This window comes from Poeciliopsis prolifica, unplaced genomic scaffold, assembly GCF_027474105.1.
Source record: "Poeciliopsis prolifica strain line A6 unplaced genomic scaffold, Auburn_PproV2 SCAFFOLD115, whole genome shotgun sequence".
NCBI classification, from domain to species: domain Eukaryota; kingdom Metazoa; phylum Chordata; class Actinopteri; order Cyprinodontiformes; family Poeciliidae; genus Poeciliopsis; species Poeciliopsis prolifica.
In genome coordinates this window covers 543,484-567,248 of record NW_026562490.1, presented here as the reverse complement: position 1 = coordinate 567,248, position 23,765 = coordinate 543,484, and the positions used below count along the sequence as shown (strand labels likewise).

Genomic DNA, 23,765 nt, shown 5'->3' with positions numbered 1-23,765 from the left:
TGATCAGAAATACAGCTTCAATATCCGCCTTGTGATGGCTCCCCTCGTCCCCCCTCCAAAATAAATAAATAAATAAATAAAAAGTGGAGAAAAGTTATAATGAGGGAGGCCATATTAACCTGTTAGAGGGATTTGGAAAGATTAGTGGGTAATTTTGGAAACTTATCACAGAGAACAAATTCTAGGCCAGCTAAATGTGAAAAGGCATGTGAAATAGTGGCAGATAGAAGTTGAGTTTCTTCTCTAAATGGTATTTTTAAAAGCTTTTTGAACAGAGCAGTGCACTGAACATCATTTACACATACAAAAAAGAACAAGTAGGACAATTGAGAATCCAAATTGTTAAATTCTTCAATAGGGCGAAAACATACCATCCGGGTTCAATAATTGATTTTCCAATATTATATTATCAAACTCATTTCCCAGAAAACAGAGATTACTCTTCAGATTACAAAATGTCCCTGTTACTCCATAATTGTGAAGACTGTCATGTCTGTATCAGAGATTCCTTGACAAAAAAGCCTGGCAGTGAAATGCAGACATGTTCATAAGGATTTTATCAATATCAAAATGACAAACAAGAATGTTTGTAATTTCTGATCAATTGATTTCTGATCAATTGGCTTAATCAATTTATCTTGTATGGATTCTTTAAAGTATGGGACTCTAAACCATTTAACCCATGTTCTTTCGGAAAAGTTTCTGTTGTACAATTCGCACTTTATTTATGAGCTAGGCCTAGAGAGCTAATGCAATGAGTGACAGCAGGACGAGAGACATCTTTTACCTTGGTTACCAACATTATTTTCCGCAGAGAGGTTCTTTATTGTATTAATTAGTTTGTTCAATTATAAATATATTTCTATATTTATTTAAAAGGGTTTCTTTCAGCAGGTGGCAGTATCTAACGTTTTCGCTGGGGTATGTGGACGAGCAACTCCTCCCCTCTTCGCGCTGCTTCTGTGAAGTCCTTCCGGTGGACAACAACGGAATTGTATTTTTGCTCATTGGTTTTGTGAGGATCGTTGGATGAAATATAGAATATTTCAGCTATAATAGCCGCTTTATACCCAGAGCTACCGCGTTTGGCTGTGACAGAACCAACATGGACGTCCCGAACCCTCCAGAAGGTGAGCAGAGCTCTGCTGCAGCTCAGCTAATAGCACGACGTTAGCCGCTCAGGCTAACTCTTGAATAAAGTGCGGAGCCAGCGTCGCATTCTTTGCTTTAGATGTCGAGTTATTATGTGTAACGGCGGCATTTAGCTATTGCTGCCTCATATTTCAGGACATTTAAAGCAACAGTCGACTGAAGCGCTACACGTGTAAAATTAATCAGTAGCGTAAACAGCGGGAAAAAATTGAAATAAAAGTAGAACAAACAAGAGCAAAAAAAAGAAGTAAAAATCAAACTTAAGCAATGAAGTCTTAATAGGCTTCAGGGATCGGGAACTTTATTTTCTCACTGTTTAGTTAATCGTTGATTTTTATAAAAATATTAATCCGTGTGTGTGTTTATTTATTTTTTTACTTTTGCATCAGGGCCACTGGGTTCTGATGTGGCCCACATCTGAACCCAAGATAATCTATAATGCTCCTTTTTTCAGTCACTTGTTCTCTAACCTCCTTCCTGTTTGAGCACAGTCTCTGTCAAGATTAGTGTTTTATTTTCCCCTTGTTGCAGGAATTACACACATCATTAATGAAATATTCAAAATTTCTTTTAGATCTACTCAGCGATCTGTGACCTTGTAAAGTATCTTTCTGGGGACAGAATCGCTAAATATTCTCCATTGCTTTACACTGAATTGTTGCTTGAATAATTCTCAGAATGCTATTTAAACAGTCGTAGCAACAAATACTAGTACATTTCTATTGATTTAGTCAACTTTTCTTGCTAACTGTAGCCTGAATTAAATAATAGATTTCAGGTTTACTGTGTATAATTAAACATAATGAGTTTCACTCAATTAAGAAAATGAAAAATGCTCTTTCAAACAAAAGCAGCTGAAATACTTAAAGCCAGTTAATAAAAGAAAATGCTTGTCAAATTAATTGTGTGTCAGAAATGAGAAGAAACTCTTTAAGGCAAGACAACCTTTTCCAGTTTAATCCTGTGGGTGTATTTTTTAGGGTGTTTTTGTTTTTCTTATATGACTGTTTTTATGTGAAGCACACCTTGATCCTTGGGATGTCAAAGTTAAAGTAGAATGTAGATTCAATTAGTAAAAACATTCAAAGTAAAACAAATTAAAGATTGCCAAGGTTGTAAAAAATTAGGCATAATGGTCCTTTAACCATTTTTTGAATGGAAGCTGCAACTGAAGCCAACTTCAGCTTTGTGTCTAACCAGCTGTTTCTAAAAGTCTAGGAAATGTTAAAGAATGTTTTAAGTTACACACATTTTTATTGATTTTTGGTTGCAAATTTATCTGATTCTACTCATCCTTTCCTTTTTCAGATCAAGAGCTGAGGAATGTGATTGACAAACTGGCCCAGTTTGTGGCTCGGAATGGGCCCGAGTTTGAAAAGATGACTATGGAGAAGCAGAAGGACAACCCAAAATTCTCCTTCCTGTTTGGGGGAGAATATTTCAGCTACTATAAATGCAAGCTTGCTATGGAGCAACAACAACGTATGTAGTTAAAAAACACAAAACAGTTAATGTAGCGCCGCTTAGTGGTACCATTCACTTCTTTCTTTTGCAGTGACATTGTGAAAGCAGAAGGTAAATCACCGATGTCCCTAAATGAGCATTTTATTAAGCCCAGGATTAATGCAGCCCAGAGGAGCTGACTGTAAATAGAAGAGTCTAACAGTGGTCATTTTTGTCTGAGGGAGAGTGGGCAAGAGTATGAGCCTTCTTACAGCACAGGAATCAGTGGTGACAGTTGTCTGGTTAATGAAGTAAAATGATTCAGATGAGCACAAAATGATAGATGGTCTCAAGTTAGACTCAAAGTATCCACGTTTGCATTTGCTCCTCTATTCACGTTGTTAACATGCTTGTTAAATTTTAAATGAGAATCTTGAGTGAAGCCAAGCTATTTTACCTCCTTAAAAGGTGCCACTTCAGCCAAAAATTTTAATGGTTAATGTAAATAACATTTCTCCCATTGAATCAGTGAAGTGTCAGCAAAACTCTAAATGAGTGTATTTCCGGGTCAGACCATTTGTCAAAAATGAAATCGTGAAAATAAAAATTGAGCGCTTCTCAGTTTTTTCCATTTCCGTTTTGTGCACTAAATGGGAAATCAAATAACTGAGCCGTTAATCCGATTTCTGATTTTGGTTTAATAAACAAAAAACGAGTATTTTTGTTTTTTTTATTTCAGTAGTGTTTCAAAGAGTTGATTAGGTGAATGTTATTTTGTTTTTGTAGATCTTTTCAACCCTGGAACCAAAGATGTGGTTGACATTCCCCCTCCATCAATGCAGCTGGTTCCTCCACCTCCAATTGCTCTGTCAGCTGCGCCCTCGATAGATGAGCTCATTCAACAGAGCCAGTGGAACCTCCAGCAACAAGAGCAGCACCTGCACACTCTCAGACAGGTAATAGAGTAAAGAGGAAACAATAATTGAAACCATAGAGCAATGCTGTCTACGTCCTCATTCCCAAAGGCAAAAGGTCACCAAAGATCAGCGGGGGCAGAAATGTTAATATGGAGCTACTTGGTACTCTGACTCAGAGTACCAAGTAAGTGTACTTAGTACACCTACTAAGTGTACTTAGTACACTAAGTAAGTGTACTAAGTGTACTCAGAGTCCCTGAGTACACTTAAAGCTCACTTTCTTAATACCTGCTCAAGTTTTTATTTGAAACATTTTTAGACTTTTGTTTATGGTAAACATGACCTGTTGTTTAAGCCACGCATTAGGCTGAGGTAAAAAAAAAAAGTGGAATTGAAGTAATTTTGAATGTGGTAGTTTTTGGTTTCTGACCTCAGATTGTTCTGAGCATTTCAGAAACTTGATCTACTGGGTTTCTTGCACAGCCATCATTTAGGTTTGCAAATACTGGTTCCTTTTGATTCAACCAACATTTTGAAGCTGAAACTACAATTCCCACAGCTCAACAAAACTGACCAATGAGAAACTGGATAAATGTTGGCTTGTCCAACAGTTCCTGATTTGAGCTGCAACATTTAGATGGCAGGGGGAGAATTTCGAGTGAAAAACATCAAAGTATTGATCCATCCCTTATTGTAGCAATAACTCTAATGGTCGTGGCTTGATTGCATGAGGAGTATTATCTTGGCACACTGTAGGCCTTTTTTTGCCTCATTTCCACTGAGTGGTATGCTGTTTCATATTCAGGAGAGTATTAACTCTCACTGGGCAAGTTACATTGAATACGTAACAACTGCAACTTGTTCAGATACTGGAAGGATACTGAAGGAGGCACAAAGTATTGCTTTTACAACCATTGGCTAAGTGTCTGGAGGTCTGTTGTTGAGCTAAAACCCAATAACAGACCAGGCATAGTTGAAGCACTGCCCTTAATTTTGAAGAAGGAGTTGCATTAAGGGAATGCTTTCTGTAATTGACAGTTGTTTTTTAATCACAGAAAAATCTGAATCCCATGCACAGACAGTTTCAACTTTACTCATATAGTACATTGTGTAGGCAACTAAATCAATCACTAAAAAATAATTTTATGTACAACGAGCTAAATGCATTTTTCTGACTGGGAGCTGATTGCGTGTGAAAGAGTAATGGACAGGTCGCTTTGTAGCGCATCTGGTTGAATAGCACATTAATAACACACACGCACGCACACACACACACACACACAAATATATATATTTTTCCTTCCATTTGGGTGGTCAGAGGTTGGCCATGACTTGTGGAATCAATCCTATCCACCAACCTTATCTACCTACAAGGTCACAAAAATCAATCAATCAAATCTTATTTGTAGAGCACATTTCAGCAGCAAGGCATTTCAAAGTGCTTTACATCATAAACACAAGAACACAAAGTCATGCATCATGAAATAAACAATACATTGTTACATATTACATTTCAAATACAATTCTAAACAGGTGTGTTTTTAGTTGAGATTTAAAGGAAGTCAGGGTTTCTACTGTTTTACAGTTTTCTGGAAGTTTGTTCCAAATTTTTGGTGCATAGATGCTGAAAGCTGCTTCTCCTCTCTTGGTTCTGGTTCTGGGGATGCAGAGCAGAACAGAACCAGAACCTGAGAGTCTGGAAGGTTGATACAACAACAGCAGATCTTTGATGTATTGTAGTGCTAAACGTTCAGTGATTTATAAACTAACAACAGTATTTTAAAATCTATTCTTTGAGCTACAGGGAGCCAGTGGAGGGACTTTAAAACTGCTGTTATGTCTCTATCTTCCTGGTTTTAGTGAGAACAGGAGCAGCAGCTTCTGGATCAGCTGCAGCTGGAGGATTGATTTGTTGGACAGGCCTGTAAAGACGCTGTTGCAATAATCAATCAGTCACTGTTCACCATGAGAGGGCTGATGGACACTCACCATGTCATCTCTCCATTGAAGTGTTTCATCAGTCACCCCATGGTTGGCAACTTAGTGACTTTTTTTACTATATTTTGCACGCACACACGCACATACACAAAATCAGCAAGTCAGGTTTTTAAAGTTCTGTGATCTGCCAGAAAATTGCAATTGGTGCACAGTACTTTCTTTTTAAAATTGTGATCTGTCTGTAGAACGGTTGGTTACTCTAATCAATGTAAAGACCATTACTACAAACAAAATACATTTAGTAGTGATTAAAGAAGTACTCGAACGTCTTGAATATGTCTACATATTTGACAAAACATTCCTAAGGAATAAAAACATGACAATGTTCTCTATTCATTCTCTTTGTATTGTATATATTTGTCCTTTACATCTATCTTTTTCATCTGTCTCCATCCCTCTTTCAATTTTTATCAAATGAATCTTTCTAAGGTTTATTTCCTTATCGAGCTCAGATAGTTAGCGGGAGTATTTTCCGCTCACACAGCTAAACCTGGTTAAACCTTTTACTTGATGATGACTGGATTTCAGTGCCCTGCAACAGACTGGCGACCTGTCCAGGGTGTACCCTGCCTCTCACACGAAATGGTAGCTGGAGATAGGTACCAGCACCCTCCTGACTAATAATAATCAAGCATTCATAATGGAACGTTTGCCAGAACAAATCGGACAGTTTTTCAACAACACCGCCAAAATCCTCTTATCTAGTGATAAAATTAAGACATTCATTCATTCACAAAAATACAAAGCATCTACTGGGTCCCCCAAATGTTGGGGCATTGGACTGCAGCTCCAGTAAGCCCATCCTAACATCCAGGCTTGGATGCATTTAACAAGCCTATAGTACATACAGAACATCCGCCTTCTTTCACTTATCCGGCGTCGGGTCGTGGGGATAGAAACCCAAGTAGGGAAGCCCAGACGTCCCTCTCCAACAGCCTCTTTTTCCAGCTCTTCCAGGGGAATCCCAAGACAATCCAAGGCCTCCAGGGACTAGGCCTGTCACGATAACAGATTTTGCTGGGCGATAAATTGTCTCAAAAATTATTGCGATAATCGATAATATTGTTTGAAGACCTTTTTACATTGATTTAATGGAAATTACATAATAATACATGTGATTTCCTGCCAAAGATAGATACACTTTACTTTAAAAAGACACTTGACACTGGGACTGATACACAAAATAAATAAAACAACCAAAAACAAACATAAAATAGATTCTTAGTCTCCATTAACAATAAATGTACTTGAATATAAACTAAACAACATGAAGCCAAAGTGGAAATAAACACTGCATTCAACCAAAAGAGTGCAGATTATGAAGACTGTATAGTATATTGGCCTTCAGTAATAATTAGATTTAAATAGAGAAGAATCCGACTGAATGATGCAATAGTTCAAACTACAGGATTTTTTTTACACTTGTGTGTTACGGTAGATCGTTGCTCTGATCTAAATCAAGGATTTGCCCAGACTGGGAGAGTGACGCAGCCTGTTGAATGTGACCGGTAGCCAATCAGAAAGCGCAGATTCTCCTCCTTCTTTCTGAGGGGAAACACGGAGGGAATCCCTAACAGCTGACACGATGCAACCCGAAGTCCAGCAGACATCGGAAACAACATGAATGTTTATTCAACAGTTCGTGCAAAGAAAATATAAATAACTAGAGGAGGAGTTGGAGCGAAATTTCTACCAGAAAACCCGGAAACTTTTCAGCTGTTCTTCGTTAACGTGACATAAATAGGTTATAATGGTTTTCATTCAGTCAGGACTGACACTAGCTACATGCATTGCAGGTAGATTGTAGTAAGGAATTGATCAATGCCTGGTTTCAAACTTAGTGAACTGGACTTATTATTTTGTGTCCATTGTTGGACACAACACGGTTCGATCGAACTGTTATAGCGAGGCTTTCTGTCGGCTAATGTGTCTCAGGTTTTGATAATGAGTCGACAATCCGCGACATCAGATTGTGCGGCGCGCGCTGGGCATTAAACTAAGGAAATAAGGAAGAGGGTCAGTGGAGAATACCGGAGTTGAGCATTTTTTCATTCAGTGTCATCAACAGTAAGAGATGACACGATATAGCCGATAATTAAAATGAGGTCGATAGTTTTAACTTATCGTGCGGTTAATTGACTTATCGTCTATCGCGACAGGCCTAGGTGGGACATGCCCGGAACACCTCACCATGCAGGCGTCCAGGAGGCATCCTAACCAGATGCCCGAGCCACCTAAACTGGCTTCTCTCGACGTGAAGGAGCAGCGACTTTACTCCGAGTCCCTTCCGGATGACCCTCACTCTATCTCTAAGGGAGAGCCCAAACACTCTGTGGAGGAAACTCATTTCGGTCGCTTTTATCAGTGACCTCATTCTTTCGGTCATGACCCAAAACTCATAATCATAGATGAGGGCACGTAGAACGATCGGTAAACCGAGAGCTTCGCTTTTTGACTCAGCTCTCTCTTCACCACGACAAACCGGTACACTGCCTGCTTCACTGCAGGCACTGCCAATCCTCCTGTTGATCTCCCGCTCCCTTCTGCCCTCATTCATAAATAAGATCCTAGGATACTTAGGGCTCATTCATACCAGGCCTGTTTAGTCCTCTTTAATCAGATTCTAATTTGTTTGTCTAGAAAGTCTGATTTGTTTGGGGAGTGTGAATGCAAATTTGAATTCTAAACGGACTAAAAAGTGAACTGCCTGAAAACCTAGGTCTTGGTTTGGCTAAAGTGAACTCTAATACAGTTGGAAAGTAGTGTAAATACACGTGGATCAAAGACTGCTCCAAAAGCAAAAAGCTAACAGTGCTGGGCATTCTGGTCAATATATGACTTTGCTCTGCGGTTAACGGAGGTGTTGTCGGTGGCCACGGCAACGGGTCTAGAAAAACTTACATGTGTTAGATAGTATTAGCATTTATAAATGCTGCTCTTAGGGCATTTATAAACAGTCAAAACAGATTAAACTTATGTTTTCCAAAAAAATGCTTGATGTGTGATGGGATCCTGATTCTTTGTTCAAGTTGAATATTAAACTGGATAAATATTAAATGCAACTCAATAGCCTATGTCAATATTATTTTAAAGTAATTGAAAAATAGGATACAACAGATTTTTTTGAAGCCTAGAGTCAAAATGACGGACAGAGATAAAAAAGAAACCAGAAAAAAGTCGTCAGTTTATTGAGTTTGTTGCAAAATTAATACAAATCCAGAATAAATTTGATCAATGAAGTTTTCTTAAATGTAATATTAAAATCCTGATTTGTTCCTGTAAACTCAATCTTGAGTCAGATATTGCTACGACTCATTACATTTCAGTTGTATTATACAGAATCTTGTTTTGTTTTTCATGTAGGAGCAAGTGACAGCTGCCATCACCCTGGCAATGGAGCAGCAGATCCAGAAGCTTCTGGTAGAAACTCAGTTGGACATCACAGAGTTTGACAACCTGCTACAGCCCATCATCGACACCTGCACTAAAGATGCCATCTCTGTAAACATGATGTGGTCAAAAGCTATTCAAATATCTAAAACAAAGTTTTCTATCTGACAATTAAAGTGGTCTTCCTCTCAGGCTGGCAAAAACTGGATGTTCAACAATGCCAAGGGGCCACAGCATTGTGAACTGATGGCATCACATCTTCGTAATCGCATCACTGTTGACAGCGCACATTTTGAACTCCGTCTGCACCTCATCTATTTAACCAATGACGTTCTTCATCACTGGTATATAATTAGTGTTATTAATATGCAAGCAAGAAATTTGTTATGAATTGGTATATTCAGATATAATTTACAATAAGTTAATTGAATTTAAAAAGAAGCACTATTGTTAAACCAAAAACATGGTATATTATTGCATGTATTGCAACATATTAGTGTTTTTGTTTTTAATTTTTTTATTTTATCCCAGCCAGCGGAAGCAGCAGAAGGATTTGTTGGCGGCGTTGCAGAAGGTTGTTGTTCCCATCTACTGCACTAGTTTTCTAGCAGTAGAGGAAGAGAAGCAGCAGAAGATTACCCGGGTAAATCCTTCTACACCTATTAATCTCTAGTCACATTTTATGGTATCAGAAATGTGAAATTAAACTCAAATGTTCAGTTTTGTGCATTACTTTATACAGTAGATCACAAAAAATTTAAATGTCTTGAAAACAGGTATTTTTGCACTGCAGGACTCGCCCTGGCCCAGTCCTGTTATATTCTGGTCCTGGTTGTGTTTTCATTGTGGAACACTTTTTCATTCCTCGTTGTCATCTCCTGCTCTTTCTGTACTGCATTAGAAAATCATCAATTTTATCTCTGAGCTTCTTTTCCTCCTGACCAGAAAACCCTTCAACAGAGTCTTACAAACTTCTGATCAAAAAAATGGAGAAATGTTCCCTGATTTCAAAACTTTCGCTAGTTTTATATCAGTCTCCACCGGAGTCTGTATTTCAGGTTTCCAGTAGAACACAGAACTCAGATTCAGGCCAAAGACCAACATTAAATTCTTAAAACGTTTGATTAACCACAAGCTGGTGCTCATAATTTAAGGGCAACCATTTCAGTGTTTATATGTAGTTACTAGGGCCACAGTTGTTGGATTTTTGTTGCTGCAAAGAAAAAGTTTCATTTATCAATCTACTTGGTGTATGATGGCACAATGTAAATTCTCTTTTCAGCTTTCAGTAGGTGAAAATAAAGTATGGTGGGATTTTTTATGCTATCTGTCAGAATGATGGACATCAAGAAAGTCTAGTGCAAACTCTGACAAGAGTTCTGGAAAATGTATTATCTCTGTAGGAGCTGCCTTCAAACCCTTCTGGTGACTCACATGGAAGTCTATAAACCCAGGGCCGGGCCCTGCTTTGCAAAAAGGCCCAAAGTTAATTAATTTATTTATTCTATTCTTTTATTTTTTTTTTTAAATGGAGATACCACTTTTCATTGTCTTTTTGATAACAACCCATAGTTCCTTGTATCTCTGCAGTTGCTGCAGCTTTGGGAGAAGAATGGGTATTTTGATGAAGAGACAATCCAGCAGTTGCAGAACCCAGCACTTGGCATTGGACAGTACCAGGTCTGTGCAAATGTCATTCAGTCTCACAATATCTATGGAGCATTTCATCAATGACTAATTTTAAAGAGATAATCCTTAGTCTTTCACTTTACTGAAAGACTGAGGCGGTCAAACACAACCAATGTGTTCTTTCACAGTAGTTGAGCTGTGTTAGTTTATATTTTGATAATTTTGTTCAAACAATATGTTTGCTGTGCATGCTTGTGAATGATTCTGAGAAGTAAAGCCTTGGTAGTTAGGTGGAACTCTTAATGATTTTGCTCTTGATTTTTCAGGCTTCCCTGATAACAGAGTATGCTGCTGTGGTGCAGCCCATCCAACTGGCCTTTCAGCAGCAGATTCAGGCTTTAAAGACCCAACATGAGAAGTTTGTTAGTAGTTTGAAGCAGCAGCAACAGGCTTGCCCTGCCGGATCAGCACCTCCCCCTGCTGAGGCTGAAAAAGTCCCACCTATAACAACCCAAGCCAGTAAGAGAATCCCTCCAGCAAAAAGTCTGTTTTCATGTTAAAAAAATGGATTTAGTCAGTCCAATATTTACTTTCAAATTCTTGGTCATTTTATACATTTTTCAAGATAAATCTTTTCAGATCTAATGCAACTCTGTTCCCCTACTTATTATTTCTGTTGCTATGGTCACATGGGCCTTCAACATACTTTTTGGTTTTATTTAATTGAGTTATTACTCATGGAGATCAATAATAAAAAGGTTTGCAAAATTGAGCTCAGCTTTCTGAAAAGGTTATTCAAAGCATAACCCAACCCCAAACAAATTTTGAAAAATTCCAGCAAAGTGGGAGAGTTAAGTAACACTGAGAGGTTGAGTGTGAGGATGAGCGAAAAGGATCTGAGGGGCCGTGGTCAGGATGAAAGAAACTCTGTTGCTTACTTCTAACATTTGTCGTTGCATTTAGTGACTTCATCAAAAAAATCAACGAGACAAAGCCAGCTACTTTTTCTGTCTTGTTGGAGACTATGATAATGACACTTTTCAGCTCAGCTGCAACCCTGTTGTGTCCTGAGCTGTACTTTCTGCTTCCCAAGCACTGCAGTCAGCCTGACAGTGTACTGTCGAAAGAAGTCAGAGCAGAACAGACCGATTCCACTCTGTGTCCATATTGTATATAAATCGCACATTTGTAAAGCTGAGTAACGCTACCGATCAGCGCTTGCCATAGGATTGCTTACTATTCCAACTTCTGACTAACTACGAGGCGGGGCATGTGTCTGAGTGCAACGGTTTTACACCCGAACCTGGGGCTGAGGAAGTAAAGCTGTTCTGTTTTAAACCAGTAGGAGGATCCAACTGCCTAAGCACTGTTTGACCAGAGGAGGCCAGGACAAAGTCAGTTTTGACCAAATATTGCTAAATTAATACATTTTCACAAAAATGTCAAGAGTCACACAGAAACATAAAAATAGAACCCTAAATAACCTATTTAGACAGTTTTTCAGAAAAGAAATTGATTTTGCAGTGAGTTACTCTGTAATCACAGTTAATTCAATTTAACAAGTAAAGCAGTTACTATTCCCCAGATTGCCAGGTGGGGTGGACCATTTCTCCCTTATTGGAAAAATCAGGTTAAAACAAAACATGTTTTTGTATTTAATCAGGTTACCTTTGTCCAATACAGAATAATATATCATAAACTGAAACATTTGAGTCACAAAAAAGCAAAAACAAGCCTATTAGAAGAATTTTGAATAAAGCATAAAAAAATAAATAAATAACTGACACATTCCCTGTGTTAATCCAAATAACAAGGTTGTCTCCTAAAGCTCTAATTTTATCTTTTTAGGTGCAGGAGATGTGAAGCCTCCTGTGATTGGCCCTCCTCCAGGAGAATTTGACGGAGCTCCACCCAGATCACAGGACGCCAAAAACTCCAGTGGGCCATCTGATATGCCACCCAACAAGCCTACGTGGTTTGAGCCTCAGCATGTCGGACCCTGGAACCCCAACCAGCCGGTAAACATCCATTTGTTTCTGTATTTGTGGAAAGTGACAACTTTCTTCATGGTTTCAGATGTTTTTAGATCATGTCCGTATATGTGCGCGTTAGGAATGTACAATATATCCAGTATGGTAGAAATGATAGAGGCCACAATAGGGATCTGCTAGTTGATGATGTAATCAGCTGGTATCAAAACAGAGCCAGGGGGAAGATTTTGCAGCATGATGAGGAAGAGCTCATTAAAAACGTAGATGCAAAACCATCAATTATCTGGACCTGGTTCGGGTTGAACCTCCAGCAGTCTTGGCGTGAGGAGCACGATAGATGTCACGGTCAGACAGTGGGAAACCACAGGGTAAAAGCGAGGTCAGTGCGACCCTGCTTGAATAAACCTTCCCAGTTACTGGGGTCTTCACACTTTGCACAGAAACTCTGCAAATGTCGCGTCAGACAGTGAGGAAGTACTGTGATCTTTACAAAACCACACACACAAAAAAAATTGTAAAAGGACACAGTGTAACCCAACTGGACATTGCACAGAGTAAAACAGTTGTAGGGTCTTGATTTAAGTCAGTAATTTTATTGAAAGAAGTGAAACTTGTATATTATATTTGTTGATTACACACAGATGGATATTTTTCAAATGTTTATTTTGTTTAATATTGATTATTATTACTGACAAGTAATGAAAAACTCAAATTCAATATCTCAGAAAATTTGAATATTAAGAACAATACAAAAAAGGATTTTTAGAAATGTTGGCCAATTGAAAAATATGAACATGAAAAGTATGAGCATGTACAGCACTTAATACTTATTTGGGCTCCTTTTGTCTGGATTACTGCAGCAATGCGGCGTGACATGGAGCTGATCAGTCTGTGGCACTGCTCATTGAAACATTTGAGAGTATAGGTTGCTCTGATAGTGACCTTCAGCTCTTCAGAATTGTTGGGTTTGTTATATCGCATTTTCCTCTTCACAATAGCCCATATTGTGAAGCTGTTGGTATTATATCTCCTGACCTCTATGGGGCTGAGGTCAGGAGAGTTTGCTGGCCAGTTAAGAACAGGCATGGCATGATCCTTAAACCGGGTAAAATGGTAAAAATGGTAAATGGACTGAACTTATATAGTGCTTTTCCAGTCATTTTGACCACTCAAAGCGCTTTACACGAGAGTCACATTCACCCATTCGTTCACACATTCATACATCGATACACAGACCGGTATGCAATTTGGTAACCCAAATTGCATACCACTTGCCCAGATGTGCCTCTGGGCAAGTGCCTTGCCCAGAGGCACATCGACATATGGCAGGAGGAAGCTGGAATTGAACCTACAACCTTCTGATTGCAAGACGACAACTCTGCCACACAGCCACAGTCGCCCAAAGAGTCAATCACAGGAGGCTTCTCTATAAAGTTGGTCAGCAGCAGGAAGCATGAAGTGCTTTAAAGCTCCCTGTTAGATGGCTGTGTTGACCTTGGACCTCAGAAAACACAATGGACTAACACCAGAAGATGACATGGTTTCCCAAACTGACTGGAAACCTTACACTTGACCTCAAGCAGGGAGAGAAGAGGCACTTGTTGCTGTGAGGTCTCTTCTCTCTTCCTCCAAAGTCAGGGACTTGATTTCCAAAGGAAATGTAAAATTTACCTTCATCAGAGAACAGAACTTTAGATAACTCAGGAGCAGTCCACTGCTTTTCCTCTTCAGCCAAGGTGAGACACTTCTGATGCCGTCTCATTTTCAAGAGTGGTTTGACACAAGCTGGAACCCATGACTGTTTGGCATATATCTGTGTGCGGATATATAAGGGCTTCTTGAAGAACTCACTCCAGCTGCAGTCCACTCTTTGTGAATCTCCAATACATTTTAAATGTAGCCATAATTGTTTAGCCTACAAAACTAGACTTGGGGCCTATTTAAAGGCCTTTGCAAGTGTTTTGAATTAATTAGCTTATCAAAGTGTGGCACAAGTGTCTTCAATATTGAACCTTCTGAAAATATTCAAATTGTCTGAGATGTTGAAAATGACATTTTCATTAGTTGTCAGTAAAAATTATCAACATTAAACAAAAACATTTGAAATATATCATTCTTTGTGTAAAGAACAAGTATAATAAACATGTTTAATTTTTTTAATGGAATTACTGATTTTAATCAACTTTTTTATGATATTCTAATTTTATGGCCAGCACCCTGTTAACTTTGATTTAAGCAGGTAGTCATCACTGAGATTAATGTGTTACTGCTGATCATTGCCAGGTCTCACTCAAAATGAGATTTTTATCGTAGAAACCTGGCAGTGATATGAAGCAACCTAAAACAAAACAGATGAAACATTACATTCAAATAACGTCTAAAAAAACAAGTGTTAAACAATCTTTATCAGGTTTAGTGGAAATATATACATTCCACTAAATGTTTCTTTGTGGTTCCTATTGTAAGTTTACGTTATATTACATAACATGAAACATCATTATTGCCACCCATCACAATATATTGGCAGGGTTTCCGAGAGGTAGTAAAAGGTAGTAAATTAATTTAGCCCAAATTAAGACCAGTAAAAGGTAACTATCAGAATTTGACTTGGTAGTAAATTTTTTGAAAATATTTTCATGAGCCCTTCAATATATTTAGAATTTCATGTTGGGTTTGTTGATGTTGACTTTTTGTTTTAAGTTCACTTAACTATAAAATCTGTACTAAAAATGATCACTACTCCCAGGACCAGAGTCCTGGGAGTAGATATAGAATCAAATTGTCTAGGAGCAATAGGCGGTAGCCCAAGATGTGATCGACCCGCGCTCCTTCAGCCTGGTCCCTCCACATGAGGGAGTCCGGAACTCATCTGGGCCTGGATTTCCGGGCCGTATGCGAGTGATACTTGCTTCAGCCAGTCACACCCGGAAATGGAATGTAATGGAAGCACCTCCCACCGTTGAGGACCTTAATTGACAGTGTTAGTTGACAGTGTTAGTTGACACAGCCACATAGCACACACACACACAGGACTGCACCGCAGGGCCGACACACCTGTTATGCAGATTAAAATAATCATATTGTAAATAAGCAATGCCATAGAAGTAAGGCGACACATCAGAAAACTGCCTGTTTCCCCAGCCTCCCTTTGACATGAACCAGCCCCCACCTCCCTGTCCTCCGTGGAACAGTCATGAGGGAATGTGGAACGAGCAGAGAGACCCAGGAAACTGGACTGGAGGTCCTCCAAGAGATGGAGGCCCCTGGAGTGGGCCAGGAGGTTCTGAGATGGGTCCCCCGTCTTGGAATTCATTTGATCAGCAACCCCCCTGGGGTAACCAGACTGATCAGCCTCCATGGGGCCAAAGAGAGCCCCCATTTCCACCACGAATGCAGGTATGTTTTGGCTTCATTTTGGTTCCATTTCCTTTAGGTCACCATATAAACGTTGTTAAATGTATGCTATTTAGTCAGTCAGTTGTGGGGCCTCATGTATTTATGCACAAGACAGCATGTATAAAAATGAACGTGGTGAAAGTTTGCGTAACTGTACGCAAACTTTTTACTTGATGTGAAAATGTGCGGCAGCCACGCAAACTTTTTTTGTGGCGAATAACAAACTAAAAAGCGTCAAAATTCACCTAACTACACTTATTTAGACTGTATTGATCTGCTGGGAAATGTTGATTATGATTTATTAGCGTTTAGATTGGCCAAACTGACCAACCTGGAGCTCTGCGCAGAAGGAGCATGCATTACTGGTCAAGCTGGAGCTGCTGACAGGTCGAGACAGTCATCCTTGAGTCGAGCCGCCAGCTTTATGAATACGCCTTTATGGACAGAATGTGCAACATTTACAAAAGTTGCACATTCTGTAAATGTGCAACTTTTGCAAGAGTCCTCCATTTAATTAACTTCCACATTCCTCACTCACCGCAATGGACTCTGGCTGCTATCTGTTTTGATATCCCGGCTGAACGCTCTGATGTTCAAACAAGCATTTACACTTGACTTGGGTCTCTTTATTTTCTTTTTTTTCTACTGGGAATATTCTTTTAAAAAATATTGTTTTTAATTATTTTTATTTTCAATGCATTTACCTTATGTTCCCTGATAATACCTTTTAAATAAAATATATAATTATTATTATAAGTACTTATACTGCTGCAAACAAGGACCGTTGCCATGGTTATTGCTTCAAATGGTGGCAGCCTTCTGGGTATTTATACAAATTTACATATGCATGCAAATTTGTATAGATTTACATATCTGCACTCCATTTCCCGAAAATTAAGATTTATAAAGGAAACAGTGAGCAGGTATCTGTGTACGTACAACTTTATACAACTGAACTTTTTTGTGCACCACAGTTTTCTAAATTTGTCCGTATGCCAAATTTATTGTGAAAACTCCACACTCTTTTATAAATGAGGCTCCTGGAATCTGCCTGAATGGAGAACGCTTTTAGGCAGAGTCTATCAAGAGATTCTAGCAGAGTTACAGAAAAAAGTCTTACTTTTCACTGACACCCTTTGACCTTTTAAGCTTTGATTTTTGGCATTTTTGAGGTGCATGTAACAGGTTTTATTTTCACAGTGGCACAATTGATTATAATTTAACCTTTATAGCAGAATTCTGTTGGTATTATATCTGCTGTTTCTTTTTGGGGTTTTTTAAGTAACAGTTATTTCATGTTGTAATTCTAGAGACCTCCTCATTTCAGAGGACCTTTTGCTCCACACCAGCAGCCCCCCCCATTTAACCAGCTCCCACCACCCCCTCACAATTTTGGAAGATTCCCACCTCGCTTTGTGCAGGAAGACTTTACTCCCAGACATCACTATGACAGACCGCCTTATACCTCACATCGCTTTGAATATCCTCAGGGAGGAGAATATCCTGGAGGTCAGTGACAGTGATTCTACCTCTTCAGTTCTATATCTTTGTAATTATGTTGACTAATTTCAAAATAAACTCTGTTTGGCAGATATGCCTGGTCCTCCACTTCACCACCACCCCAACCAACGAATGCCTCCACCAACTATAGGAGCCGATCATCCTCCGTGGGGTACGGGCCAACACCCAGAGTTTGGCCCACCTCAACATGGCTTCAATGGCCACTCCCCTCACATGCGCCATCGACAGCATCCCGTTCAAGATGACCCAAGTCTGGTTCCAAACGTACCCTATTTTGACCTGCCAGCAGGTCTAATGGCTCCATTGGTCAAGGTACGCAAGTTGATTCTGAATTTGGGACAGTGGTAATAAGAAGGGGTGTTTCGATCCCATATTTTTATGGACACAGTACAAGTATTTCAGTTTAAGTTGCCAATATCGATACCAATATCAACACCAAGTAAACAAATCGGTACTTATATTTCATACAATGACATACTAGGTGGCCACCGTGTTCAAACTAATCCACAAACTACCTGTTCAAGCCAGTAGAAATAGCCTACACAGTACTGTTGTGAGCAGAGCAGAGCTGAGGATACAAGCGCGGATGTTTAGAAATATATCTGTCATACCGAGAGATGGAGAGGTTTAATAGTGAAAAGAAAAAGGTGGCAGAGGTCAGTCAAGCAAGTATGATCCCATACTGAATGGTGTTTTATGACCAGGTTAAGAGATTTTTTTTTTCAAATACAAGAATAAAGTCATAATATTATGAGAACTAAGTCATATTAGCAGATTAGTTTTAATATCAACAGAAGAAAAATGCAATATTGCCAGAAGAAAGAAGTTCAATTATGAGCAAAAGTCATTTTAAGAAGAAAATAAAGCTTCATTAGAAGCTTTATTTTCTAATCAATGTAATGATTTGTGATGTGACCAGCTCTGGAAGTCTAGTTCTTTCTTTGAAATAAAAAGTTCTTTAAACAGTCGTTTCAAAGTCCTGCAGGTTACGACTTTATTCTCATACAACTTTACTCGTATTTAAAACACAAACCAAAAACTTGTTAGATTGGCCTTACTCCATCATAAGCAGATAGCTGTACCTCTCAAAAAAAGACCAGGAAATTGATGCTTTAATTATCAGGCTGTTTTGATAATCAGGTCATGTAAGACTAGAGCCTTGGGGTTGTACAGAAAAATGATTAACTCACAATCCTTGTGCTGTTTTTACACAGCTTGAAGACTGTGACTATAAACCGTTGGACCCTAAGGACATTAGGTTACCCCCTCCTATGCCGCCCAGTGATCGGCTACTAGCTGCTGTGGAGGCTTTCTACAGCCCTCCTTCACATGATCGACCTCGAAACAGGTATTTATGTCTTAGCTTTGATTTTGAGAGGACTTCAAGTTAACCATGAAGGGTCTCCAGGCATAAGTACTTTACTGTACTTATCTGCTAGATAAATACAGTAAAGTCAGAAATGTCACAGGGAAGAAACCTTCGATCATTTTAAAAGACCAAAAAAGATCCACCATGCCCAACAGCGAAAACAGGAAGTAATGCAATGTACCTTAACCACAGTCCTTCAGCAGAAAAATAAAAGTTAGGACTGCTTATTGCGTTACAAGCGGACGTCTGTTGGTTTCCATTCACAAGACTGCAGTCAATGCTGTCGCCCCCTACAGCCATCCCCTGGTACAACAGATAATATATGACCAAATTATCATCTTGGTCTCACAGTTCTGAAGAATCCATCTGCCTCTTTCAAAAGATGAACCGATCGGCCAACTCAGAGACACAACTGAACTTTACAGTGAAATGGAGCTTCTCTCTAGCTTTACTGACTTCTTGGACTCAGCGAAGTCGACTTTCTCTCTTACCGCTGGAACATTTTCAGCCCCTTTCAGCTTCCTACTGATCAGCTGAAAGTCATACATGTAATCGGTTAAGTAAATACAATGAAGTAAAGCATTCTCAATTATCCTTTATGTATGAGTGGTGTTCTAAAAATAAGCATGACTTTCCGTGAAGAAAACCTTTCAGCGAGTTTAGTGTATTTCTTTTCCAGTGAAGGTTGGGAGCAGAATGGCCTGTATGAGTTCTTCAGAGCCAAGATGAGAGCTAGGAGAAAAAAGGAACAGGAGAAGAGGAACAGGTGGGTCTCTTATGGATTAGAATCTCTGTTCTACCTATTCAGCTCTTACACAATGAAACCTTAAAGTTAAACTAAAGTTAAACTAATGCAACAATGTAATTGTTTTTTGTAAAATCAAATAAGGATAACAAATCTTAACCATCTTGTTTGTCTTAAATGGTATTTTTGCTCCTGCTGTCAAACTGCTGTCTTAATGAATATATATGTATATTTTTTTAATTAATGTATTTTTCCTCCTTTCAGCGGTCATGGTGGAAGTCGCTCTAGGAGTCGCTCTCGCAGCAGGAGGAGATCTTCTTCTCGCTCAAGCTCTCACTCCTCAAAGTCCTCCAGGTCACGTTCTGGTTCATCTCACTCTCGCAGCCGATCCCGCTCCTACTCACGATCCAGGTATGAACACTCGCATCTCGCACGCACGCACACACACATACACCTGATACACTTAAGAATATGACTAGAAATGAATCTCCATCAATATTGACACCATGGATAGATTGAAGTATGTCAGTGTTAACAGCATTAGCTTTTGATCCTGATCACATTCCATCCACAAATGCTTCATTTATGATTAAAAGAAAAAACAATTTCTTAGTAATCTTGCGTTTGTAGAGTTTAATTAAATTGGACTCTGGACCGATTCTGACCCTGAGAATGGAGGGGGAAAAAGGAGAGCTCTTTTAGCACTTCTGCTTCATTCAGACAAAATCTGAGATTAATCAACAATCCTGGGCAGCTGTGATCACTTAAATTGGCAATTTGTAACATAAACTCTTGCAGATATTTTAATGTAAAACCTCTTAAGGAAAAAGGCTTGATGAGAAAATTACCAAGGTTGTAAAATACTGAAGGTTATGAAATTGTATTAATACATTTGAATTCAAAATTTATAAAGTTTGTGATATTCAGTGCAGATAGCATTGAAATATCAGTATGTGTGAGTGGGTACCCACATAGGCAGTGATGTCAGTAACACGGCACTCTAATCTGACCACTTTTCTCAATAGCAAATAATTGAATGCATTGCTATTTGAAATCCAGTAATAAGATTAAAGTTACTTTTTCAAGCACTGTGTCACCATTTTCTTTAGTAATGTAACTTTATTTTCTCTGCATCTTGGGGAGTGTCCGCCCTTTCTGAGCGACAGCAGCAGCTGACAGAAACGTAAACAATGGAGGGATGAGGGAGATGCTCATTTTGTTGCTGGAAAAACAGGAACTATTTTGAGTCCAATTATTATAAGCAGGTTGGGCTTGTTTTTTCTAAAATTGTTTCCAAATTGAATGAGTCGTGGGCTACAGATTTTGAGCTGGTTTTTGAAAGTGAAGTTGCTCATTTGAGCTTGGAAGACAGCAGAAATACATAATAAACCCGAGATTTTATCTGACAACCAGGTCATTTTATCCAGGCTCTCCCTCTCCATCATTTACCAGATGTTCTGTTCAGTTGTTTCTTTATGAATGTCAAGGTAATAAATATATTTATATTACCTGTGAATGACATTGATCTTCGCGTTACGCTTCAGAAAACTGAAAACATTGAGACTAATATGAACAGTGCAATAAATGTAAACGATGTGCGGGGAGCCATGTGAGTGGATGAGCTGCAGGTGGAGCTGCAGGTGGAGCTGCAGGTGGAGCTGCAGGTGGACAGACAATAGTGAAACACACAAAAACAAAAATTACTGAAGGTTTTTTTCCTTTTTCTTTTTTTTTATCTTCTGTAACATTAAGCAATCTCCTTATAAGTGGAGGCACATTGTTGATGTCACCATGATAATTGGAATTAAATAAGTATTGGCAAAGCTCAATGTAATTTTTTTATATATAAGATGACTGAGGGTTATAAACTACTGTTGAAAGTAACTAATAAAGTAACTTAGTTACTTTCCAAATCAATTTTTTCAAGGAGAAATCAGTAATCTGATTAAAGTTACTTGTTCAAAGTAACTACATAACTTTGCATATGTAGGTACCTAGACATATATGTGTGTGTACATATGACTGTGTGCAGGTCCAGGAGCCGCTCCAGGTCTTCTCGGAGCCGCTCCGGCTCCAGATCCAGATCCCACTCTAATTCTCCTACTAAGCGCCGTCGTGGTCCTAAATCCCGGAGCACTTCTCCTTCGTGAGTTCCCTGCCTGTCATCACTTTTCTTCACAGAATGTGCCACAGAATGATGCTGGTACCAGTCTCTGTTTCTCACTGCAGGGCCACTGCAGGGCTGGGCAGCTCGTCATCTAAAATGTCTGGAGACACCAGATTAGGAGAGGAGAATAAGGGCCACCAGTTGTTATTAAAGATGGGTATGCTTATTCATTTCTGTTTACTACAAAAGACAATTCTGTTTGTACAAAAAAAAATATTTCCATTTTTCTGCCCACTGTACAGCTTACAGTGGGCAGCTTTTCTCTCCTGGAAGCTCTAACAGATTTTGTTCTGTGATATTTTGGCTCCAGGTTGGAGCGGTTCTGGTGGCCTTGGGGCCAAAGAACAAGGTATCCAGGACCCCATCAAAGGGGGAGATGTCAGGGATAAGTGGGACCAGTACAAAGGCGTTGGAGTGTCTTTAGATGATCCATATGAGAACTATAGAAGGAATAAAAGCTACAACTTTGTTGCCCGGATGAAAGCTAGAGAGGAAGGTAATAATAGATTGGTATTTAATTGCTACAGAACTGTAATAGATGACTTTGTATTGCTATGGCTACATTCTTAACTGAAATACAGCTAGATTTGAAATAAATGCTTTAACAATGCCTTTTGTTTTTCTTCCTTGTGTCAGTGAATCGGGAAGCCCAGGAGCCTCCATCTACTGACTGAGACTCTTGGAAGAATGAGCCTTACTGTCCAGGAAGCTTTCACCTCTTGTAAAGATTTCTCATGGACTAGAAAGAGTGGCAGACATCACAATGGTTCTATTTTAGTGTTAATGTAACTGCATGAACTTCTTTCTTGTTCTCTTCTGGTGTGTTCGACAGAAAGGTTAACACTAAAGTAACAATGATTGCATGTTCAAGTTGGCTCTTAGTACAAAAAGTCCAGGTGTAATAAACCAGATCATCAAAACTTTTCTCTTAGTTCCACAGCAGCTTGTCTAAAATGTGTTCTGTATGTGTCCTTTAGTAGGTGTTTCATTTAAATTCACAAAACGTGTATGATGACCACAAATGAATATTTTGTGTTTTAGAAATCAATTTCTAATGATCAGCAGCAGTGTTCTAATGGTGGAAAGGCACAAAGCAATTCCACTATTTCTACCATTACTGATACGATCAATATTAATAAAATAAATGGCAGCCTCTGTTTGAATCTACTTTTTCAGTCGCTAAGTGGTTGAAGCAATATTGATGACATGGAAAACTCCAAAAACAGGGACTTTATTTCCTCCATGTTGGTCAGGAGTCCAGCAGCAGCACTTCAGATCAGCCTGATCATTTTAAAGTCTCTGTTCACATCACTACATCATTCTGGACTATTGAAATTTTTTGCATGCACTAGTTTGTGCCTCTGTTGACAGAAATCCTTTATTCTGCAAATATTTAGTGACATTATAGTTTTAAAACTTAGCAGTCTTGGTAATGTGGTTCAAATGTAAATCTGAGTCAGAGTCTGCACTTATCCTATCATCTTTGTGGCCACAAACATAAATGTATTTAATTGTAATTTAGTATGGAAGACTAACAAACTGGAATATAATTGTGAAATAGAAAGAAAATTATACATAACTGAAAATATTTTTAGAAAGAAAGCTGAAAAGAGCAATGAGCAATAATATTCACACAACACTTTGACTTGCATTTTGATCTATTGGTGCGTTAACAATGATTCCTTATTCAGCTGCTCGGCGACTTAGTCTGTTTGGCAGCCAATAATATCTGTCAGCAAAAAAGACAACAGAGTTTCCCGCAAAGCTGGGACGCCAACGCAAGTCCACACACCACTGCAACTCCAACTACGAAAGATTGGAATAAGGAAAAGATCTCTGATGCACCATCACTGAAGGGAGTGAAATGGATCTTTAGCCCTACAGCTGGGTGGCACTTTGAGATAGTCGTTCCATAAGAAAGGCCCTTATTTCTACCCTGCAGACACAGTATTTGGGAGAAGAAGGACTTCAACCTGCTCTCTCCTCAGCAGTAGATCTATTTCCACTGGAATCCACTGATCCAAATGTTCTGGAAGCTCCAACACCA

General features: G+C 38.9%; 1 protein-coding gene across 1 annotated transcript; it reads left to right on the top strand.

Annotated features, from left to right (window-relative positions):
* Positions 1-769: 769 nt before the first annotated feature.
* cherp (calcium homeostasis endoplasmic reticulum protein) lies at positions 770-22,885 on the top strand. Its single transcript, XM_055024142.1, has 20 exons — positions 770-818; positions 892-1,130; positions 2,461-2,634; positions 3,382-3,551; positions 8,874-9,011; positions 9,093-9,244; positions 9,432-9,543; positions 10,491-10,580; positions 10,856-11,048; positions 12,378-12,547; positions 15,662-15,916; positions 17,227-17,425; positions 17,508-17,749; positions 18,652-18,785; positions 19,486-19,572; positions 19,816-19,962; positions 21,584-21,697; positions 21,781-21,875; positions 22,029-22,214; positions 22,355-22,885. The coding sequence occupies exons 2-20, from the start codon at positions 1,106-1,108 to the stop codon at positions 22,390-22,392; spliced, it is 2,721 nt and encodes a 906-aa protein (XP_054880117.1). The 5' UTR covers positions 770-818; positions 892-1,105; the 3' UTR covers positions 22,393-22,885.
* The last annotated feature ends 880 nt before the right edge of the window (positions 22,886-23,765 follow it).

Excerpts from the sequence above, each read along its gene's own strand:
- cherp (XM_055024142.1), top strand. The coding sequence starts at position 1,106 with ATGGACGTCCCGAACCCTCCAGAAG. Across the intron at positions 9,544-10,490 it reads AGCAGCAGAAGATTACCCGG|TTGCTGCAGCTTTGGGAGAA; the intron begins GTAAATCCTTCT and ends GTATCTCTGCAG. Across the intron at positions 22,215-22,354 it reads GATGAAAGCTAGAGAGGAAG|TGAATCGGGAAGCCCAGGAG; the intron begins GTAATAATAGAT and ends TCCTTGTGTCAG.